The 21,804-nt window shown below is 39.5% G+C and overlaps 1 protein-coding gene across 17 annotated transcripts in view; it reads left to right on the forward strand.

Annotated features, from left to right (window-relative positions):
- The window catches only part of AFDN (afadin, adherens junction formation factor), a 90,070-nt gene that overhangs the window by 13,702 nt on the left and 54,564 nt on the right, over positions 1-21,804 (forward strand). For 12 of the 17 annotated variants that reach the window (XM_081188166.1, XM_081188177.1, XM_081188178.1 and 9 more), the window contains exons 2-8: positions 7,187-7,382; positions 9,580-9,695; positions 10,674-10,834; positions 12,814-12,974; positions 13,215-13,372; positions 15,471-15,582; positions 16,499-16,666. In XM_081188166.1, coding sequence (XP_081044292.1) covers positions 7,187-7,382; positions 9,580-9,695; positions 10,674-10,834; positions 12,814-12,974; positions 13,215-13,372; positions 15,471-15,582; positions 16,499-16,666 — 1,072 coding nt within the window. The remainder of the gene's footprint in view (positions 1-7,186; positions 7,383-9,579; positions 9,696-10,673; positions 10,835-12,813; positions 12,975-13,214; positions 13,373-15,470; positions 15,583-16,498; positions 16,667-21,804) is intronic. The other 5 variants (XM_081188176.1, XM_081188170.1, XM_081188174.1 and 2 more) reach the window with 3 other exon arrangements.

Consider the following 21,804-nt stretch of genomic DNA (forward strand, 5'->3'; position numbering starts at 1 on the left):
AAATAGTTTCTGGTTTGGCCTGTGTAACTGAAGGTGGGGTAGGAAGCTGTGTAATGAAGTAATAACTTTGAGACTGGTATGCTGTGATGCTGTAGAGATCTAGAGAATTGAGAGACTGATGTATGGAGATGGTGTTAACTGGTTTTCATTATGATAATTTTAAGATTTCTTATCAGTAAAACATTTTATGAGTAGTGCTCAAATAAACTCTCTCCCTGATTCTTGAGATTGAAAGTTTAACGTTTGCTACTTTTTGATTCATTGGTACCTCCTCTTCCAAAATAAATTGAAGTTTTGTCAATAGCATGCTGAGGATATCCATTCCATCTGAATAAGGAGAGGCAGTGCAGATGCTGAATCAGTGTTAGGAGACAGTATTGCATTGTTGCCATTGGCATTTTTGACCTGGCTTAAGGTGCTCATGATGACGTATAAAACCCTACATAATTTAAGTCACCAATACCTGAAAAAAACACCTTCTTCCCCTGTGCTTGCTTGCCTTGCCTGCCTGTTAAAATCTGCAGAGGAGGCACTCTTCGTCTCCACCCCCCATTGCAGAGGTGTGGAGGAAGGTTTTCTCTTTTGAAACCTCTATACCATTTTCAAGGGCAGCCCCTCATAGAATATATTATTGTAGTCTAGATTATCCTTCCTATTCTTGGTTCAGGCCTGGATATAGGACTGAATCAGCCTTTGTTGCCCTAATTTCTTGATTGAGGGTGGGACATGGGGAATGTTACTGTTCTTGATTTTTCTGTGGCTTTTGATACCATCTACCATTGCATCTTCCTGGACCCACTCTGAGATTGCTATTGGAGACACTGTACTGTAGTGGTTGTGATCCTCTCTGTAGGGGCAAATCTAGAGAGTAGCATTGGGAAAGTGCTTATTGCTTATTGGCCACTGAAGCCATGTTGACTTTAAGTGACAGATATGGCTCATGCAGTACCCACAAGCTACACACCTGCTTATTTAGGGGAATGCAACATTATCTAGATCAGGCTGTTCCTTCAAACCCCAGAGAAAGAGTTGAGTGTCACCATTGTACTGACAACACATCACCCCAGGTTCTCTGATAACCCCTCCTGGTGGCTTCATATAGGTGTTAAAAAGTATGGGAGACAAAATCAAACTCTGTGGGACAACACATGTGCTCCTATGGGACATCATATGAACAGGTCATTATATGAACAGGATGCAACTTTAAATGTGCAGTAGTTGAAGGTTTTTTAAAAAATAATCCTGGGCTTCAGTAGGTTAGAAAGAATCACTCTCAGCCAGGATTTAATCTTGTATGTGTCCAATAGTAAATAAACTTTCATAATCCTTATGAGCATTCTGTGGTTTTGTGGCCTGCCTTTGTATACCACTACACTTGAATTAATGGTTTAATAACCTGTTACATTCAGTAGATAGTTGTATTGCTACTCCATGGAATTGCAGACATGTTATAGAACAATAGACTTCAGTTCAAGGCTGTAGAAATAAATCTGTTGCAAGCTTCAAAACGATGCTATTTGTTCTGCTTCAGCCTTCTGGTCTGGAGTGAAAACAGGTATAAGAGAGGTTTATGTGATTGGCCATCAAGAAGTGGCAGAGAAAGTGAAAGGAAGGGAGGCTCTCCCCACTTCAGCAATTATGGGCAGATTTGGCCTTTGGCTTTCAGTCAGAATACCCTGACCTAGTGATCTGAAAATGAGATTGAAATTCTTGCACTGCATATTATTAGAATGGATGAAACATATTTAAGATGACCTGCATTATTACTGATATGTCATGGTATTTCTGCCTGTGGAATGTGGTATGGTAGAATGCTGTTCATTCAAATTTTATTTAAGGCAACGTGCTGATTCATCTGAGGCAAGTGACAGCATTTCCTTCTGAGTATGTACCGGAGCTGACCAGAGTTGCCACACAAGTTTTCTTGTCATACACAGGATATGCATATATATTTATTCAGAGAAGTGTTGGTGAAAGGGTGTTGAGAGAAAGTGGCTTTTTCACCTCCTTATCCCTTTCTGAACCCCTAAAATAGGATGGGCTATATCACAACAGGAAAAAGGGGGAGATGGTCAAAATTTGGGCAGAAAACCTTCCATTGAACATACCATGATGGTATTAATTATATGTGACATAATTAGGTGAACCCCAACATGCTAGCCACAGTCATGAAGAAGTATTTCCTTGAGAAAATCTTATTTTGGTTCATTAGAACATTAAAAATCATCCATGCAAAATGTGACAAGTTTGTTAGCTTGTACAACTGAATTACTGTCTAAGCAATAAAGCGCTCAGAGTGGTTTATGTATATAATTCTCTTTGTACAGTAATATACTTGATTGCTTTTCTTTTTAGTTTTATTTATTTAAAACTTGCTGCCTTTCAGTTTAAATATTTTTCAGGCTAACTTATAAAATTAAACAAATATAACAAGATTAAATAGCGAACTATGAACTCTCAAAATACCATTACAGCAGTGATTTTTTAAAGTTGTATTGTGGTGGTTTGCTTGTTTTTTGCAAGCCGCAATACAAATGGAACATGTTGTAGCCTGCAAATAATAAGCAAACAAAGCAGTATAGTAAGCATGAATATAAATATACAAAGGTGTGTTGATTTGTTCAAGCTCTGTCAAATAATCAGCGTGCATAAGAATTTGACTTTGAATTCATGGGCTTTACAAGCACAATCCTGTTGTCATTCCCTCTGGGATCAATGTCCAGGTTGTGAGCGCAGTGTCTTGTGTAACCAACTTGACATAAAGAAAGGTGGATCAAAAGACAGTTGGGCACGGTGGGCTCTTGTTTCTCTTCTTCTTGACCAGGGTTTCCCCAATTTTGGTCTCCAGCTGTTTTTGAACTACAACTCGCATCATCCCTAGCTAGCATGACCAGTGGTCAGGGATGATTGGAACTGTAATTCAAAAACAGCTGGACACTCAAGTTTCGGAAACCCCGCTCTAGAAAAACCACAAACTGTAACCAATATTTGTTTTGTGGTTTGCAGCTCATGGTTTGTTTGGAGAAGACAATGCACAAACCTGGGTTTGGATAACATGCTTGGCCAAACCATGGCTTAGCTTGCAGCAGTGTAGGAGGAGGTCTGGGCCAGGAATGCAGCAGCTGCAGTCTCCTCTCTGGGATCCCTTACTGTCATATCAAGCTGTTTCTTTCTTGCTCTTTTTTGTAATCAGATGGCAGGAATGTGTGCTCAAAGCAAACATGGATAAGCTTAGATTCTTATGATCCTTAACACATTTGTAGAATTTTCATAACAACCAAAGCACTGAATTATTAGTTTATGGAATATTTCATTGGCACTATTTCTCAACAATACAGTGGATGCTCAGGTTGCAAACGTGATCCTTTCGGGATGCACGTTCGACACCTGCAGCGTTCGCAACCCACAGTGGTGCGTCTGCGCACGCACGGGTTGCGATTCAGCACTTCTGTGCATGTGCAACCGCCGAAACCCGGAAGTAACCTGTTCTGGTAGCATATATTTTGTCATTGTTACTCTTGTGTTCTCTTGGGCATAATATTAATATATGTTATTGTTTGATAGCATCTAGAAGGTGATGTTTCTGTTTTCTTCTTGCTAGCATTTAGTAGGGGTAAAAGCTGGTCCAGTAATAAAATGGGAGATTAGACAACTTTATTGAAGATAAAGCTATCAGTGACTACTAGGAACAAATGGCAGAGGAATGCTGCCTTCATGTTCTGCTTTTGAGCTTCCCATGTGCATTTGGCTGGTCGCCGAGAGCAGAGAGCAAAAGGGTGTTAGAGAAGAGGCTTTTTTATGATCTTCCATGGCTCTTCTTTATGTCTGTCTACCCAATCTAAAAAGCCAGTTCCCAACATTTCGTGGCACTCTACCAAAAAATAGAATTCAGAATAGTGCTGTCTAAATAGAAACAGGCATTATGATAAAGCACTGTATTTAGGACTGGAAAAATTTGTGATGAGAGCCCCTTCTTCCCAACACTGGGTACTCAGCCTTCATTGAAAGAGATTCCACAGGGGGATCTTTCTGCAGAGGGCCTGAGTAGCCTTTACAATATGCAGAAGTTCTTTGTCTGTGCATGCAACTTAGCTATTGAAACAACAGGCATTTTGTTGTAGTTCTTAAGACATTCAAATTGGAACCTTTGCTCATAACTCTGCATTGTATATATAAACATAAAACTTTATAACAGTGCTTCAGACAGTTCCTAATGCCAATGGAGAAAATAGAGCCATAATTTATATGGAACTCCCTGCCACAGGAGGTTAGGTTATCTCATCCTTTGCTGGTGTTCATTCAACTAGAAAGTTCTTTTATAAAAAGCTTTTGACTTTTGTGGTTTTAGGGGGTTTTATAGTCTGGCTCTCTTGTGTTCAGTTATTGGATTTTTTGTTGTGGTGGAGGTTTTTTAAAATGAAATATCATTGCTATGTTGTTGGTGTATTGCTTTAGCTGTTTTGGGCATCTCTATTCAGAGAGGAAATGTGAGTTATAAATTATAAATGTTCAGCTTTTGCCACACCTTTTCTGTTGTGGAATGCTCTCCCCTGAGAGTCCTATGTGCCTAGATCTATTCTTGCCTTTTAGAAAGTAGATGAAGACTAGGGCAGAGAGCCAATGAGTCTTCCTGCATTTGCGTATCTGAATTTGGTTTAGTGAATTGCAGGGAGAGAGATCAAGAGAAAGTATGTGCTTAGTTTCTGAAGAGCTGCTCACATGCCACAACCTTTTCTCTCTGGCCCATGAAAAAATGTTGGCATTCATAACTTGGATGGGGTGGTGAGGACTAGTGGGAGGGACTGCTGTTAGTATTGCACTGTAAAACAGTACAGTGTAAATCAGGGGTAGACAACCTAAGGCCCGTGGGCCAGATGCGGCCCAGTCGCCTTCTCAATCCCGCCCACGGACGGTCCGGGAATCAGCGTGTTTTTACATGAGTAGAATGTGTCCTTTTATTTAAAATGCATCTCTGGATTATTTGTGGGGCATAGGAATTAGTTCACCCCCCCCCAAAAAAAAATGGTCTGAGGGACGATGGACCCGGCCCATGGCTGGAAAAGGTTGCTGACCCCTGGTGTAAATGATGATTTCTCTTTTTACTCCTGGAAGTATGTGGGGTATGTGGTGAGCAAATGGGGTAAGTTATGGGGTGAGCAAATCACATGAGTAAATAGGAAGGTGGGGATCATTGCTTGATTATTATTTTTGCAAGGCTAACCAGTCTGTTTTTACATACAATTTATGAGTGGCTCCCATATTTATTTATTTAGTTAGTTCTCACTTTGACCCAGGAGTTCTCAGGAGGACTTCTGCCCCCTCCCTTCTTCCGTGCTCCTTCCCCTGGCTAGGGCACTACTCCTCGGTGGAAGGGGGCATATATGTGAGTGCATGTCTTGTTGCTTAGCTGCTGAGTTAGCACTTATGCATTAGTTTTGTACTGTGGAGAAAATGTGGAGGTTTCCAGTGTACCCTAGCAAGTAAGACCTAGAGATTCCTGTCATGGGTTTCAGTATGTTACTTGTTGCTTAGTGTTTGGATGTTCACAAGATGCTTGTGGATTTAAGTAGGATATCATTATCCTAGTTACGATAAACATTCCTGTGAAACAATGAAAGTCCTATGTTGTGCATGTATATGAATTATCTTGCATTCCCTTTATCAGATAATTCCCTAGAATTTCACATGGCAACTACTACGATAACTTGAATTTAGGGCTCCAAAGGTTAAAGCTAGCGCTTTGAATTGAGCCCAGAAGTGGACTGGGAGCCAGTGCAGATGATGAAGCAGTGGTGTAATGGGATGGTATTTATCGATCATGCTCAAATAATGTGGCCATCTTAGTTTGGACCAACTGAAGAGATTCTGGACTGTTTTCAGAGGCAGACCCACACATTATAGTAATCGAACTGAGAGGTTACAAGAACTGGGTGAACTCCAACAAGCCTTTATTTGTCCATGTAGGGTCACAGTTGTTACATCAGCCCAAGTTGATAAATGTGCATTAATGTAAGAATGCAGCTATTACAGATCATGTACCTTGGCTGTCTGAAGAAGATAGACTGCTTTGTGAGGGTAATGCTCCTTTAAGAGATGAGCTAGAAAGAACCACTTGAAATATACTAGAAGTGAAGGGATGTTGCCAGTAGCAGTCCGAGTGTGTGAGAGAACTAAGATGGACTGATATTGTGCTAAAGCATGTAATAAGTTTCTAGCATTGTGAAATAATGCAGGGATCTATTTTCATAACTACAATTTTTTGGTGGACATTCTAAATATTTTAGGATACATAATTTTGAAAATATAAAAAATAACCCTGCTGCATTTGCCTGAAGTTTTTTCTCCTTTCTGTACTTACTCATGGTTTATGAAGCTTAGGATGATCATAATACAATTAACCAGTTGTAATCAAACCTGAAGCAGTGGTGCAGTTAATACACTGTGTTTAAACACCAGTCTATAAAGTCTATATATACCTTGTGTATTGTTTTCAAATAATACAGATTTCATTCTTGAAATTTTATAGCACGGACCCCAGTTTATTCTCTCTTGGCGGGTATGGGGGCGGATTCCATAAGTGGGAATCATCACCAAGAAGGCCCTTTCTCTGGTTGACACCACCTCATGTCACATGGGGAAACCTGAAAAAAGAGCATCTGATGAAAATCTCAAGGAAAAGGCATATATATATGGCAGAAGACGTAATTTGGAACTATTATGATACAGATCATCCAATTGTGGAATCTTAATGTGATGCATTCACCATGATAAATGTTGTTTTAGGATCAGTGAACATGCTGTTCATGAAAAGTGCTAAAATTTAAAACATTGCAGTAGTCAAGTTTCAAATGCAGCTCACTTGGAGTTATTTGTTTAAACTGTTTCTGATACAGAACTAAGCATATTTAAAATCAAAGCACTCCAGTTTATATAGGTGTATGGGTATGAAGAAGAGTTATTTGCTATGGCAGTTACCTGCTATTTCCAGTTGTAGGGAAAGTAAACATAAGAGACTATTTCCTCCACTCATACACTTTTTTTCTTGGAGTGTGTTGAATATGTAATAATAACTTGGTGTATTAGAGAGGCAAAATCATTGATAAATGTATAGAAATAAATTATTACATAAGAAAGCAAGTGAATTGACAAAATGTCATTGATTCTATTTTATTTTATTTCATTACAGGATCTGGAATTCCATGGAGTTATGAGATTTTATTTTCAAGACAAAGCAGCTGGGAATTTTGCAACAAAATGTATCCGTGTGTCTAGCACTGCTACAACTCAGGATGTGATAGAAACACTTGCGGAGAAATTTCGGCCGGATATGCGGATGTTATCATCCCCTAAATACTCACTTTATGAAGTGCACGTCAGTGGAGGTTAGTGTATTAAGTTTGAGACTACTCAAAACTTAAAACTGTATCTATATTAATTGCAGAGAGCGAGGGAGTAAAATTTGGCTTAGAAGATTAAGTAATTTCCAATCACTGCTTGGCAGTTACATTGCTTGGCAGTTTCCCTTGGCAGTTACATTGATTAGAGACAACAAAATTGTCAGTTAAAATGACATATTGAAAACTTTGCAAAATAAAAACATAACCAAGACACACACTCAAAAATTACAATATAAAAAAATTCAGATTCAAAATGTAAGACCTCAAGATGTGGCCTCAGAAAAAAAGTCTCCCAATGCCCTAATGAAGAGGAAGATCTTGCATTGGTTTTTGAAGGCTTGGAGACTTGTTCTGAGATTTGTTTTTTAAAGAAGCATGTCCACCATGCTGGGTTTACAGTAGTGTAGAATGATTTTTCATTAACTGATGCCAGCTATTAGTCCACACAGTAATGATAATATGAATTATGGTATTCTCAATGATTGATTGATTAATTAATAGAATGCTTTTGAACATGGATTGTAAATTTCAGCTGGCTCAGAATGTGGTACCTCACCTCTTAAAGAGAGTTGGTATTAAGCAATATACACAACTACTTTCTTTCATTTGCACTGGCTACTGATTTCTTTCTAGGGCCCTGCTTGCTAGAAACAACGTGTAATCTTAATATAATCATGCAGGAAAACGGTTTCTACAGAAAGCTCAGAATTGCGCATCTGACCAGAATAACCAATCATTGTCTTAGAAACAACAGTAGAATGATTGTTAAGCCAAACTCTGAAATAGTCCTTAATGCTCTCTTCCATTGACATCTTTTTCTTCAGGCTGTAATATACCAAGCAGTACATGTACATATAGCGTACAGACATTGCTTTTCATAATTATTTTAAAGTATTTTACTCATTTGTGTATTTCTATTTTGGAAATTATACAAATTTTCTAGAAAAGAAAAACTGAAGTTTTTCTTCAGGCTTCATGTCAGGGTTAACATTGTATACCAGGAACTTCATTAGGTTTTCTAGGACTGCTTGTAATAAGTGTTTTTTGTGTGCATATCTGCTTTTCTGTGGGTTCTGTTTATTCTTGACTGGTTGGAACTGTTAAGTGTCTACTGTTTCAGCTTTTAAGAAGTAACCTTGACATAAAATGCTTTGGGCTTCTGTCTTGTTAGTACTGTTTTTAATTTTTTTTATAATCTGTTAGATGTTGATGTCTGGATATCTGGAGTTTGGTATCATCACTGTGTTTATGACACTCCATTTTCTTTCATTCTTGACTGGTTTAGGAATGTGAATATTGACTATGAACTAGTTTGTGTTTTGATTTGGTAGTGGATTGGATATGTCTTGGTAAACTCAAGCTGAATTGAGAGTCAGCATGGTCTAGGGAAAGTGCTATTTTGTTTTATTGGTTTTAAAAGCTGTTTCAGGCTTACAAATTTATCTTAATCTCTTACCATAAAATTTTAATCCACATTCCCCATTTCTTATAGAGATGTTCAAAAGTGTCTTACAAAATCTAACAGAACTTCCAGAATTTTAAAAAGTTATATTACATGTTCTTGAATTTAAATTGGATATTTCCTAAATATGTTTTTGTAACTATATATTGAGAGGCTACTTCTTAGCAGAAGGATGACTTTAAAAATGAAGTAATGGCTAACCTGTCAGTTTCTAGCTTTGGCTGTGTGAGCAATATTTATCTGAAATGGTAGTGAGGAAATGGCTTTAATAACTGTGTTGTTTAAAAAAATAAAAAATAGGAGCCGTAGAGGAGCCCCTCCTTTCACTTATGGAAGGAACTTTGAAATGAATAACTATTAGTATCATCTGAGTAGCCTGCTGGTACAGCTTGCCAGTGGTTCATATTCTGCTCTGATTTTAAAACAGGGCAGCTAACCAGGTATCCTCCAAATGTTATGGACTGCAATTCCCATCAGCTCTAGCCAGCATGACCAATGAGTAGGAATGATAGGAGCTGACATCCACAACATCTGGAGGGTACCATGTCAGCTACCACTGCTTTGAAAGATCTGATAGGGTCTTCTGCTTTAGAAGTGCAATAAATTAAATCATGAATTAAATCTTGTTGTTTGATTAATAAGTTAACCGTCAATGTACTGCAATTGTTGATCTTGAAATAGTAAGTAACCACTAGTTATGTTTTATTTCATATTTTGAAGAAGAAAGAAGATTGGATATAGACGAGAAACCTTTAGTTGTACAATTAAATTGGAACAAAGATGATCGAGAAGGAAGATTTGTACTCAAGAATGAAAATGATGCACTTCCTCCAAAGGTAAAAGAAAGCAGTATTACTGTATATTTTTGACACTACTGTAAATGCATTTGAGTTTTCATAAATTGCCTTTGGGCTTGCAACAACAAATCTGGCAATGTATTATGGGTACATATGACAGAGTTTTGGATAATCCTCCATTATATTCACATTCTACAGCCTATTAGTGTGTGTCATCAGACAGTCTGCTCTGATTTATTGTCACTGCTGGGCAGCCAGCAGGGATCACAACTCTGCTAGCTACTGACTTGACTGATGAGGCTAGGCAGTTGATTGTGAAATGGTTCTCGGGTATCTTCCATAGTCAACAAAGTAAGTTAAAATATCATAGTATTGCTCACAGTCAATGGATTTTCAACTGACACTTGCTGAGGTGGCTAGTTGGTCAGATTACTCCAGAGGTCCTGGTTGATGCAAGTGATTTTACCCTTAAAATTCTGTGCAAAGAAATTACAGTGAGCCACCATCAGTTCTGCGTATTGCTTTGGGCCAAGCTGTAAAAGAACCATGCTACGTGGAAAAGCTCTGCTTGACAGCACACTGAGGCTGCAATGGAGGCAGCTAAGTATGTCTTTTTTGCTGCTTTCACTGCCACTCAGTAGGCTTGATACTGAGCATTCAGCATTCCCTCCTCTTGCATTGAAGCTTGTTTTATTGCATTAAGTTCTGGTGTACACCAAGGAGCCAAACTGGTGCTATCAAGCAGATAGAGTGCTCAGGGACACACATCAACAGCCTGAGCCATTTGCATATTCCACACTTCAGTCGGGGCTTCAATGGGAACACCAGTCATATCAGCCAGAAGATCACCCAGGCTGCCAGGAGACCAATTGGATCCATTGCCTCCAAGGACAGACTGTCCTAATACGTCGCCTGACTCGGCACACATGTTTCAAATAAGATGAAATAAGTTTTTATTTGGAAATTAATGTGGTCAGAGTTGCAGTAGATCATAATACTAAACACTGTTTGTTTCAGAAGGCTCAAAGCAATGGCCCTGAAAAACAAGAGAAAGAAGGAGTGATTCAGAACTTCAAACGGACTTTATCAAAAAAAGAAAAGAAGGAAAAAAAGAGGCGGGATAAAGAAGCATCACGGCAAGCTTTAGATGGTGATGGGCTGTTTCATGGGGATGATATGTGAGTATCAGTGCATCAAATAGTACAATGTCTAATCTGTACATAGAAGAATACTTTAACTTGGGGAGACAAGTCTCTTAAAATATATGAATAGTTTTTGTATTGTACTTCCTTCATGGTTGGTGTATACAAGTTTTCATTCAACGCTGTCACATAACTTAAGGTTTATAAATTGCATCAAAAGGTAGTTTACATAATCAGAGTGAATGAGTTAACTATTCTCTTCCACAGCTAGTGCGTGAGGGAAATGCAGATTGGCAGGCTAATGTGACCATCAATGCTTTTTTAAAAAAATGTGGCCAAACTACACATTGTATTAGACATGCACAGGTAAACAATCAGGCTTAACCTGGTCACTTCTGTTTTGGGGGAATGCAGGCATAGGGTCCCAATCCAGAATGTGTTCCTGATCCTGGCAGTGCTTTTTACTGTAGACACCAGTAAAAGCAAAAGCAGTCAAGAGAAAGTGATTTTCAGTAGAAACTGGTGTGGACTCCCAATCCAGACCAGACCACCACACCAGGATAAGCATGCTCGTTTCACTACATATGAATGGGCCTGAATAACACAGTTTTCAGATTCTCGGGAATGTCTCTTTTCATTTTGACAAAATTCCTTTATCTGGTTCTGTAAATTGCCCATTGAATGTATGTATTTCATCTGGTCAAATATGACTTCTCCCAAATGGGGAGATGCAGTTTAGTGTTACTTTTCTTCTGTTTAAAGCTTATAGTTACAGCAGCAAAGAGAAGATGATTCTATGTAGCTTCCTTTTTCGAGGTAGTATATTTGTGTGTGTGCACGCGCACAGGCAAAAATGGAATTTGGAACACTATGGGAAATCCATCTCAAGCTTTCTGAAGAAGGTTGGGAATATTAAATCTCCTTGATTATAATCAGCAGAGACTTTTTTCCTCTGTAGATGACGGATGCCTAATACTGTAAGCATGTCATCAATCCTCTGCTGGATAGAAATAGCCCTTTTGTGCATGGAAGTCTTAAGTTTGGCTCTACCCCAACATGTAGATGTTTACTTCAGGGTATAGAATTGTTGAAGGTTGTGTTTTATGTATGTTTTATGTTTCTTGTTTTGTACCTTTTAAGGGATATGCACTTGTATGCTTCAAGAGCAGGTTCATTGTTTAGGGTTGCCCCTGGATCCATCTTTGTTACTGGAGGCTTAGTTAGCCTTGGTAACTAGGAGTACCTTTTACCAGCTACAGCTGGTATACCAACTATAGCTGTTTTGGGACAGAAAAAGCCTGACCACAGTGATTCATGTATGGGTCACCTCAAGACTCAATTATTGCAGGTCACTCTGTAGTGTAGGCATGACAAACTCCGGCCCTCCAGATATTTGGGACTACAATTCCCATCATCCCTAGCTAATGGGACCAGTGGTCAGGGATGATGGGAATTGTAGTCCCAAACATCTGGAGGGCCGGAGTTTGCCTATGCCTGCTGTAGAGCAAGTTGCAAGCCTGTTCTGGAAGCACCAGCTTGTGCAAACAAACTGTAGCTAGACTTTTGGTTCAAACTGACCATATTCTGCTAGGTCAAATCAAGGCTCTTGTTTTAATTTACATGTTTTAACAGCTTGGATCTGGGAAACCTTAAGGAGTGCCTGACTCCCTATATCCCTGACCAGTCACTGAGGTCTCAAGGGGATCATTGTTAGTGGTCCCCCTTGGCTTGTATCCACAAGAAGTGTACATTCAGTCTTGTGGGCCCAACTCTGTGGAACTCCCTCCTAGCTGAGATTAGAGAAACCACCCTCCCATTTTTGTTGAACTTGCAGCTCCTAGTAAAGACCTTTTTATTTTAGCAGTCATTTTAAATATGTTAGATTTAACTGAATAATATTTATTGTACAGTAAGGTTATAAGGATACAGCCTATCTTAGACTATGGTGTTAGGCGGTATAAAAATTGCTGAAATAAATAAGCTATTTCATTATTACCTTAAATTACTCTTGGCAGTGAGAATTCTCGCCTTGCCGCAGAGGTCTACAAAGATATGCCTGAGACCAGTTTCACACGAACAATATCTAATCCAGAGGTGGTAATGAAACGACGGAGACAGCAAAAGCTAGAAAAGAGAATGCAAGAGTTCCGGAGCTCTGATGGCAGACCAGATTCAGGTGGTAATTTAGAGTAAATCAATGATATTCATTGGATGGGTGGAACTTACAGAATGTGCGCTGGCTTCCATTAGTCTTCCTGGGGACACTTCAGGGGCTTTTGAAGTATAAATACGCAAATACCTAAGTTCCTTCTTTTTGCTGTTTTAGTGGATACTGAAAATCAGTTCAAGTGCTTAGGTTGTGTCACTTACATTTCATTATATTTTTAATTTAAGTTACAAATTATGTATTTTTCAGGTGGTACATTGAGGATTTATGCAGACAGTTTGAAACCAAATATACCATACAAGACAATCCTGCTATCTACCACAGATACAGCAGACTTTGCAGTTATTGAAGCACTGGAGAAGTATGGTCTCGAAAAGGAAAACCCCAAGGACTACTGTATTGCTCGTGTGAGTAAATTGATTAAAGAAAATAGTTCTTGAAAAAATCCTGCTGCTTGGGTTTTTAAAATGATGATGTTCTGGTGGGGAGATTCCCCACTCAGCTTATTTATAATTTATTGTCTGTATCAACATAAGTTGGTTCCTCAGGCTCTTCAGATCTTAGGGTTGGTATGGTTGGGCTGTAATCTTAGTTCTAGCGTCATATAACTTTATTATCCTGTCCAGTGATTTTATCTGCTGGGTTCTTGGCTAACTTGGTTGGCGTCTTGCCCTGAAGAAAGTAGCAGAAATTAGTGAAGGCTAACAGTGCTGAATAGTATTTGCCATCTGTTTTTAAAGCAAACTAAGGTTTTGACTAAAAGGCCTCAAGTTCCAATCAGATGCCACCACAGCCTCAGACAGCTGTTATTGCTAGCAAATGCTGACATTCAGCTGTAGTACCATGAGCAAAAGTGGTATAGTCCTGTTGACTGGCATGGATAGACATCTCTGTGGGCTTTATTTTGACGGTTGATTAAAGTTGTTGTTACCTAACTCATTGCAGTAGGGGCAGAAGCTAAAATGGGTCATCAAGAGGAACTCTTGTTACAATCTCAGACAATTCTAAGATTGAATCCTTGAAGTACCTTACATACTATGAACATAATTTATCAGACTTCTGAAAACATAGTACAAAAATTCCTGAGTATGGATTGACTTTTTTCACCACATCATTGGCAGATATCTCTTTAAAGGTTTGTGTATGTAGCCAATTATTTTTCACTGTCAGTGCCATTTTCTCTAAAGTTTCTGGTCTTCCCATCTAGTAGATGCCCTGAATTGTAGTAGTACACTTCTCTCTGTTAAAAGTTGCAAGGGCTGTTTCATTCCTATAAGAAGCCTGAATTTAGGCCTGTAGGCACTGGAGCTAGGGTTTTCCTTGATATCGATATCAACTATGGCAGGAAAGAGGAAGGTTTGCTGTCTAGCAGCATTCTGAATTGTTGCCTTTACTAAGTGAAGGTGGAAGGAAGATAGGGTGCCTATCGTGTAGCAGAAAGAAGATGCACAGGTAAAAACTAATTTCACTGTAACCCTGAGTAACCTGAAGTGAGGTCTTCTGTATTGTGGTCACTTGGGTGCTGACTCGGATGCTGATTTCCTTTCCGTGCTAGTTAGTAAAATCTTTTTATTTATGGTTTGATTTATTATTTGGTAGTAGAATTCATATACCGTATATCTAGCCAAATCTTAGATTTGTGGAAGCATATTATTGTATTTGTGTACATATTTTTCTGGCATATTGAAGCAGAAGTCATAATATAAAGTTATTTGTGTCATTCCTAAATTGTCAGCCATGGTCTCCCCCACAGCTTCTTGAGCATGATACACAACTTGGCAGGTATTTCAGAGTTTAGTCTTGTTTAAATGTAAACATGAAACCATGGTTTTCTGTTCTGTGAATGTCTCACAGCAAGCCTGGGCATTTAGTCCTTCTTTCTTGTGATAGGGAGGAAGGCATTGAGAGCTTTTGCATTTGAATAAGTGACCCTTCCCCATTACATCTGAATTTGGCAAACTATGATTAGTTAACATCAGATTATGGTTTCATAATCCTGGTTTGTTAACTAGTCACATTTATAACAGATTGCAGTTGATCAAATTAAGATGCAATGGGGAATGGTGATTGGTTAAAAAATGAAAACTTTCCATCTTCTGTTGTACAAAGGATCATGGGAGCCCAAGGTTTCTGCAGTCTTGTTCCCACAACAGAAAAACCATGATTTCTCATTATGGCTGAACAGGCCATGAATATGTGATACTATCCTACCAGCCGTGATGCAGGCATAAAATTTCACTGCCTACTTTGTAATATCAAAGTAATAAAATTTGAAAGGATGCATTCTTACTACCTTTTGGTTGAGCAGTGGGCACAGGTAATATAATAATAATAAATTTTTATTTGTAGTCCGCCCTCCCAAATAATATGACATGGTGTACTTTGTACCAACAGAATTATGTACTGCTTACGTTTGGAGAAAGGAAAGGAGAGGGTGGTTTGGCCTTTGAGTGTTTATCCTTGGGTAACTGCTCTGTTAAAACTCATAGTTTATCTTTTCTGTAGGTCATGCTTCCTCCTGGTGCTCAACATTCTGATGATAAAGGTGCTAAAGAATCTATTCTTGATGATGATGAGTGCCCACTTCAGATATTCAGGGAATGGCCAAGTGACAAAGGTAATTTTAGTTGTTCATAATATGTAATAAAACCCAATAGTCACATACTGGCAAGGCACTGTGAGCAAGCCAGGAGGAGGAGTGGGTTATTAACCTTAAACCTAAAACTTGTGCACTTTGTTTCTCCCCTTGGACATGGATGCGTCCCTGTTGTCTGATCCTGTTATGGTTTGCCTCAGTGTCTGAATGATCAGGCTGTTTGTATGATCTTGTTAATCAGGATTTGAAACAATTGTTTGTTGACAGGCAGTCATCATGCATGAGGGGAGAAAGGAGTCATGAGACCAAGGCTCCTCCAGGTATATTCATGAAGCACCAAACAATGGCTGATGGAAAGTCATAAAACTTGGCTTACATTGCAGAAGTTAATTGCTTCCACTTTGCTCCTTTCTGCTCACCTGGGAGAAAACAAACCATGATCTCTGGCTTAGCATTACATTTGAACCAGGAGTTCATGGTTTGTTTTGCTCCAACAATCCATTGTTTGTACCCAAGGCTTTGTATCCAGTAGTGTTGCTCAGTGAATGGTGAGGCTTCAGTCAGCAGGATGCAAAGGAAAGCAGATCCCCCCCCCCCGCGATCCTCTCTCCTGCCCCTGGCCTGCAAAGACTTGTTATTGGCTTACTGATTGTGGTTTGTTTAGAATGAAAAAGGCTATCCATTTGAATATAAAATATGATCTAATGTACTCTAGAGCACTGGATTCTGGAGAACAGTAATAAATTATGTTGAATACAAAACATTACAGTTCTTTAATCCTCATATTTAATCCTAATTTTCAATTCGATGATTACTGTTTAGGAGAGCACAGTCAAATCAGTATAGTTAATAATGTACAATTTAATATGAATTTTATTTATTTAAACCTTGAGGACAGGACGGACCTCATATGTTTTGTTTGTGGTTTTGTGTTTAGGGATACTGGTCTTTCAGTTGAAAAGGCGACCACCTGATTATGTTCCAAAGAAGTTGAAGAAACAATTTGATGGAAAGCCATTAAAGGGGAAGGAAAGAGTTGACGGGTCTGGTTATGGCTCTTCCCTTCCTCCAGAGAAGCTACCTTATCTGGTTGAACTAAGTCCCGGTAAGAATTTCTTTTACAATAATGTTCATCCATTTTTTGAATCACTTGCTTTCAGGTCAACCCTGATGGACTCTAATACTTTGGAGTTCACTATCCTCCATTTATTGTGCTTTATAGAATACAGTTGGTAGGGATGGGTTATTTTGATTGCAGTTTCCAACGAAGTTTTAAGATTTCTGGATCTTTAGTCAAAAGTAATTTAGGATAAGTTGGATAAAGCAACTTCATCAGATAGTTTTTGAAGCAAGAAGATAAGATGTTTGATATAGTCATCCATGAAATCACTGAGGTAACAAAAAACACATAATAGTAAAGAAAATAAGACGTATATTTCAGTATTCCATTAGAATAAAACTTCATAGATTTTCATTTTTGAAGTGTTTTGTTTCAAATTGTATACATAGGTACCACATTAAAGATAAATGTATATGAAGATAGATTTGCACCATGGAAAAAAAGTTTGTACAAGGATTCACAGGGTGCTGTAATAAGTAGCTTCTGTGTTGGATCTCAGGCTTCTGCTTCCGTAACAACATCTTTTGGCTTTTGTTTCACATTTCTTACACAACACTTTAGAGTGAGGTATAATATTTCTGGGAGGGGTTGAGATTTTGACTCTCATGTTTTTATTGCCTGCTTAATATGTTATTGATGCTCTGCTTGTATTAATGTGGTATTTTATTATATAGCATTTGTATTTTTATGAGTTTTTATGATGTATTTGCCCTGAGACCAGATGATAAAGGGCAGGGCGAAAATAAGATGAATAAGTTAAACAGAATAGTCCTTCCCAGAGTGGAGTGCACCTTTTACGTAAATTTGGCCATATTTGTATCTAAACTGTTGTTTTTAGTAATGGGAGCATAGGAAGCTGCCTTATACAGTGGTACCTCAGTTTAAGAACAGTCTTGTTTACAAACGATTCGGTTTACTAACTCTGCAAAACCAAAAGTATTGTTCCGGTTTGAGAACTTTACCTCAGTCTAAGAATGGAATCCGAACGGTGGAAGGGCACCAGCAGTGGGAGGCCTCATTAGGGAAAGCGCGTCTCGGTTTAAGAACGGTTTCGGTTTAAGAACGGACTACCAGAATGGATTAAGTTTGTAAACCAAGGTACCACTGTACATAGCTGTCAACTTACAGATTTGAAAATATGGGACCAGCAGCCTTGAAAATAAGGGACCGGCAGCCAAAATAAGGGACCTGCAGCCTCACCTGTTCCAGGCACTCCAGTATTCCTGTCCTCCTGCAGTCTGGTCAAACTCATGCTGGTAGCTTCGAGAACACTGTCCAACCAACTTTGTAACCAGAGGTTCAACTGAATAGAATCTGAATCACATGCACCACAAGGCCTATGCAGCCTCAGCTTAAGATGGCTCCCCGGCCTGGCTTTGCACTGCAAAGTTTGCAGCAGGACGTGCAACAAAATGGCGTCCAACATTCAAATAACCCCTTCGCTTGCATTAACTAGCCACACACAAGGCATGCAAGCTCCACCCCCCCCCCCAGTCGTTCTTAGACTTCTTATTTGGGTAAGCAAGACAGCCAAGCAACACAGTTGGAGCCTCCCTCCTCCCTGGCCGGCAGGGAAGGAGGGAGAGGAGCTGCTTCCTTTGAAATTAAGGCACATCATTTAAGGGACATTTAAGGGACATCCATCAATAAGGGACAGCAGCGGGACATGGCCCTGGAATAAGGGACACTTGACAGCTATGCCACTGTACTTAGTCCAATGGTCAATATAGCTCAGAAATGTCTCCACTGACTGGCAACAGCTCTGCAAGGTTTCGGATCAGGAATTTTTCCCCAGTCCTACCTGGAAATGCCAGGAATTGAACCTGGGACCCTCTGCATGCAAAGCAGGTGCTCAACCACTGATGCCACAGTGCTTCCTATATATTACAGCCCTTTCTATAAGCTACTGTCCTTATTTCTCTATCTTTTTTTATACCAGCTGCTCACACTGTTCTCACAGACGCTAATACCAGTCTGTGAAAGCAAATCTTCTCTAACCAGTATTTGGAAAAAATAGCTTTTAACAGCATTTATAGGCAAATGCTTCATATTAAGGAATGCTGCAAGTTTCCCCAAGGTTTTTTAAGAACATGAACAGCCAAAGCCAGCTCCTCTACCCTTGCATTCTCACCTTTGCACCCCCACAAGTCCAAAAGCCACAAGAAGCATGGGGTTCCTTATGATCAAGGTATGAACTTATATGACCTTGCTAATATAGACTTGGCAACAGATAAGTGCAGAGCGCAGAAGAGTATATGACTTACAAAGCTGATACGATTTGATTTAAAGATTTTCAGATTTAAAATTGGGGACACAAATCCACTCTTACATTTGCAAAGGTTTACTTTTACAATGTGTAAGATAACTGTCCTCAGAGGAGCTCACCCCTTATTTTAGTAATAATTGTAATAGTAATAATTGCTGATTAGAACAAGCTTTATAAGAAGGAGGGAATTCAGTGATTCATTCACAGTGTTAATGGGCAGCTACTTCTAAAGGCAGATAGTTCTGTGCATCAGGAGTGATTGATCCAGTTGCACCAAATGCAGAGATGTAGCAGAATGACTTGCTGTGGTGGAGGTAAAGCCAAAACAATGAATCCTGCAGGCATAGTGTTGACAGACTTTTCTGTGGGTGAGTAGTTTAGGTTCATGTAATTTAATTAATTCCTGTAATTTAATTAATTCCTGGTGACACAACACAGTAGTTCTCTTGTGATGCACTAGTGTACAGCTTACGGCTTATTGTTGCCTGAGAGCCAGTGTTGCATCATGAATAGTGTTGTTGTTAGACCTGGGTTCATGTCCTTGTTCAGGCATAAGTCTCATTGGGTAAACCTTAAAAAAGGTAAAGGGACCCCTGATCCTTAAGTCCAGTCGCGGACGCCTCGGGGGTTGTGGCGCCTCGGGGGTTGTGGGAGCCGGGGTTTGTCCGGAGACAGCTTCCAGGTCATGTGGCCAACATGACAAAGCCGCTTCTGGCGAACCGGAGCAGCGCACAGATACACATTTACCTTTCTGTTGGAGTGGTACCTATTTATCTACTTGCACTGTGTGCTTTTGAACTGCTAGGTTGGCAGGAGCTGGGACCGAACAATGGGAGCTCACCCCGGCGTGGGGATTCGAACCACCGATCTTCTGATCAGCAAGCCCTATATTCCTAAATCAATACTTTATTCTAATAACTTTCCTTGAATATGCTGACAAATACAGAGCACATAAACTGTTTAGTATATCAGTTTTTACTGTATGCTTGATTTCTGTTCTTTTAAAATAACACAAAGTTTGGTGTAGCAGGGAAGCACAAAAAGAAAGCTTTTTTAAAAATGAAATGCCAAGTTTTGTTCTGAAACTGTAGCTTCTTGGTTGCTAATTGCTGTCACACAATGGTAATGCATCGTGCCAGTGCTATGTAAACAACTGAACTGGCTCCTGGTTTGTTTCCTGGGGCCTGATTCTAAACCCCTAAATATCTTGGGGCCTGGATACTTAAAGGATTACCTTCTCTGCCTGGCCTATACTCTGGAGGTCATCTTCTGATGCCCCACAGGAGGGGAGGGGAGGTGGGTGGGTGAGTGCGTGCGTGCTATTCACCGGTGCCACCCTGCATGTGGAATGCTCTCCCTAGGGAGACTTGCCTGGTTCCTATTCTGATAATTTGTCAGCACTATGCAAAATTTTTTATTTCCTTTTCAATTCTCAGTCTTATCTGTACTGTTTTGTGCTGCTTTTACCTGCTGCTTTTTGCTGTTTTATCATGTGATTTATTTGCAAGCCAACCCGAAAATATTATTATTAAGGGTGGCATATAAATAAGCATGCCACTATACATAAACCGCAGGTGGAAAACATATTCTGGGTTTACAGTGTGGAAATCAAAGTACACAGAAATGTCTGCAGTGATGGGTCAATGGTTTTCCAGTGTAGTAATTGTGACTAGTAGACTTTTGGAGTCTCACCACCTATCAGCCATGTATGCAAATGTTCTGTTGTAGAACTAGATTCAGGTTATGCTGAAGGATGTAATCGGAAAATATTGAAATCAGCCTGTGTCATTGTAAACACATATGGTTTGGAGTTCTGGATTGTAGCTCGAATTTTATGATAATATGAAATGTGATCTTTATACTTGGAGTTATTTGTTATGTGGCTTTTGTGTCACAAGCAGTGGCGTAGCGTGGGTTGTCAGCACCCGGGGCAAGGCAAGTAATTTGCGCCCCCTAACCCGTGGATTTTAGTAGGGGCAGAGAGCTGCGACCCCCCCCCCCCCGATGTTGCGCCCAGTGCGGCCGGCCCCCCCTGCACCCCCCACGCTACGCCACTGGTCACAAGTAGAATATGGTAAATACAACAAAAGTAGTACCACTGTTCTAATCCTTTAAGAGTATGTGTCAAGCGTATTCTGATTTTCATATAGTTTGCCTCCGCTTGGGAACCATAGGGAGCAGTTCTTTATCCTTTGGAAACATGTTTTGCTCCAGCCTCCTGTCAGTGAATCTTACTATGCATATAGATTTCTTCCTAAAAGAGGAAATTTTTTTCTTGTGGTTCTTTCACTATTATTCACTTTCATTTGTCTGAAATTAAGGTATGGGAGAGGAGGGTTGAGGCAGTCACAGTGTTTCCAACAAGAACTCTTCTTACCAGAAGGAATATGCAGTTTTGAATGTGCAAGATACTGAGGGCTGCTGCTTCATTTGCACTATCTTTCATATGGGGATAATACGTGTGGAGGTTTTGTACAGCAACCAGTTATCATGTGGGGTGCCCAGTTCATATACTGGCAACAATATAAAATTTAACCTCCAGCATATGTGATAGTGCACATGATTGTATTTGCACACAGATTGTCTGGATATAGGGAAAATATTTCACATGACAGCATATTGGTGGACTGCTACTCTGCCATTTAATTCCAGCTTTACTTAATATTTGAAAGCAGAGTTGTGAGTGGACGTACCTTGGCATCATATTCTGTGCGTTTGTAATGGGTATGATGGTACCCACCCATAGACAGTGAATGAATAGAAGTCACAATATTTCTAAATTAAAATGGAAGTCTTATATGAATTAAGGTTTTAGTTTGTGTACAGCTAATGATGGCCTTTCCACTTTGCTTGGTGA

The sequence above is a fragment of the Podarcis bocagei genome, assembly GCF_964188305.1.
Source record: "Podarcis bocagei genome assembly, chromosome: 3".
In the NCBI taxonomy this organism is placed as follows: domain Eukaryota; kingdom Metazoa; phylum Chordata; class Lepidosauria; order Squamata; family Lacertidae; genus Podarcis; species Podarcis bocagei.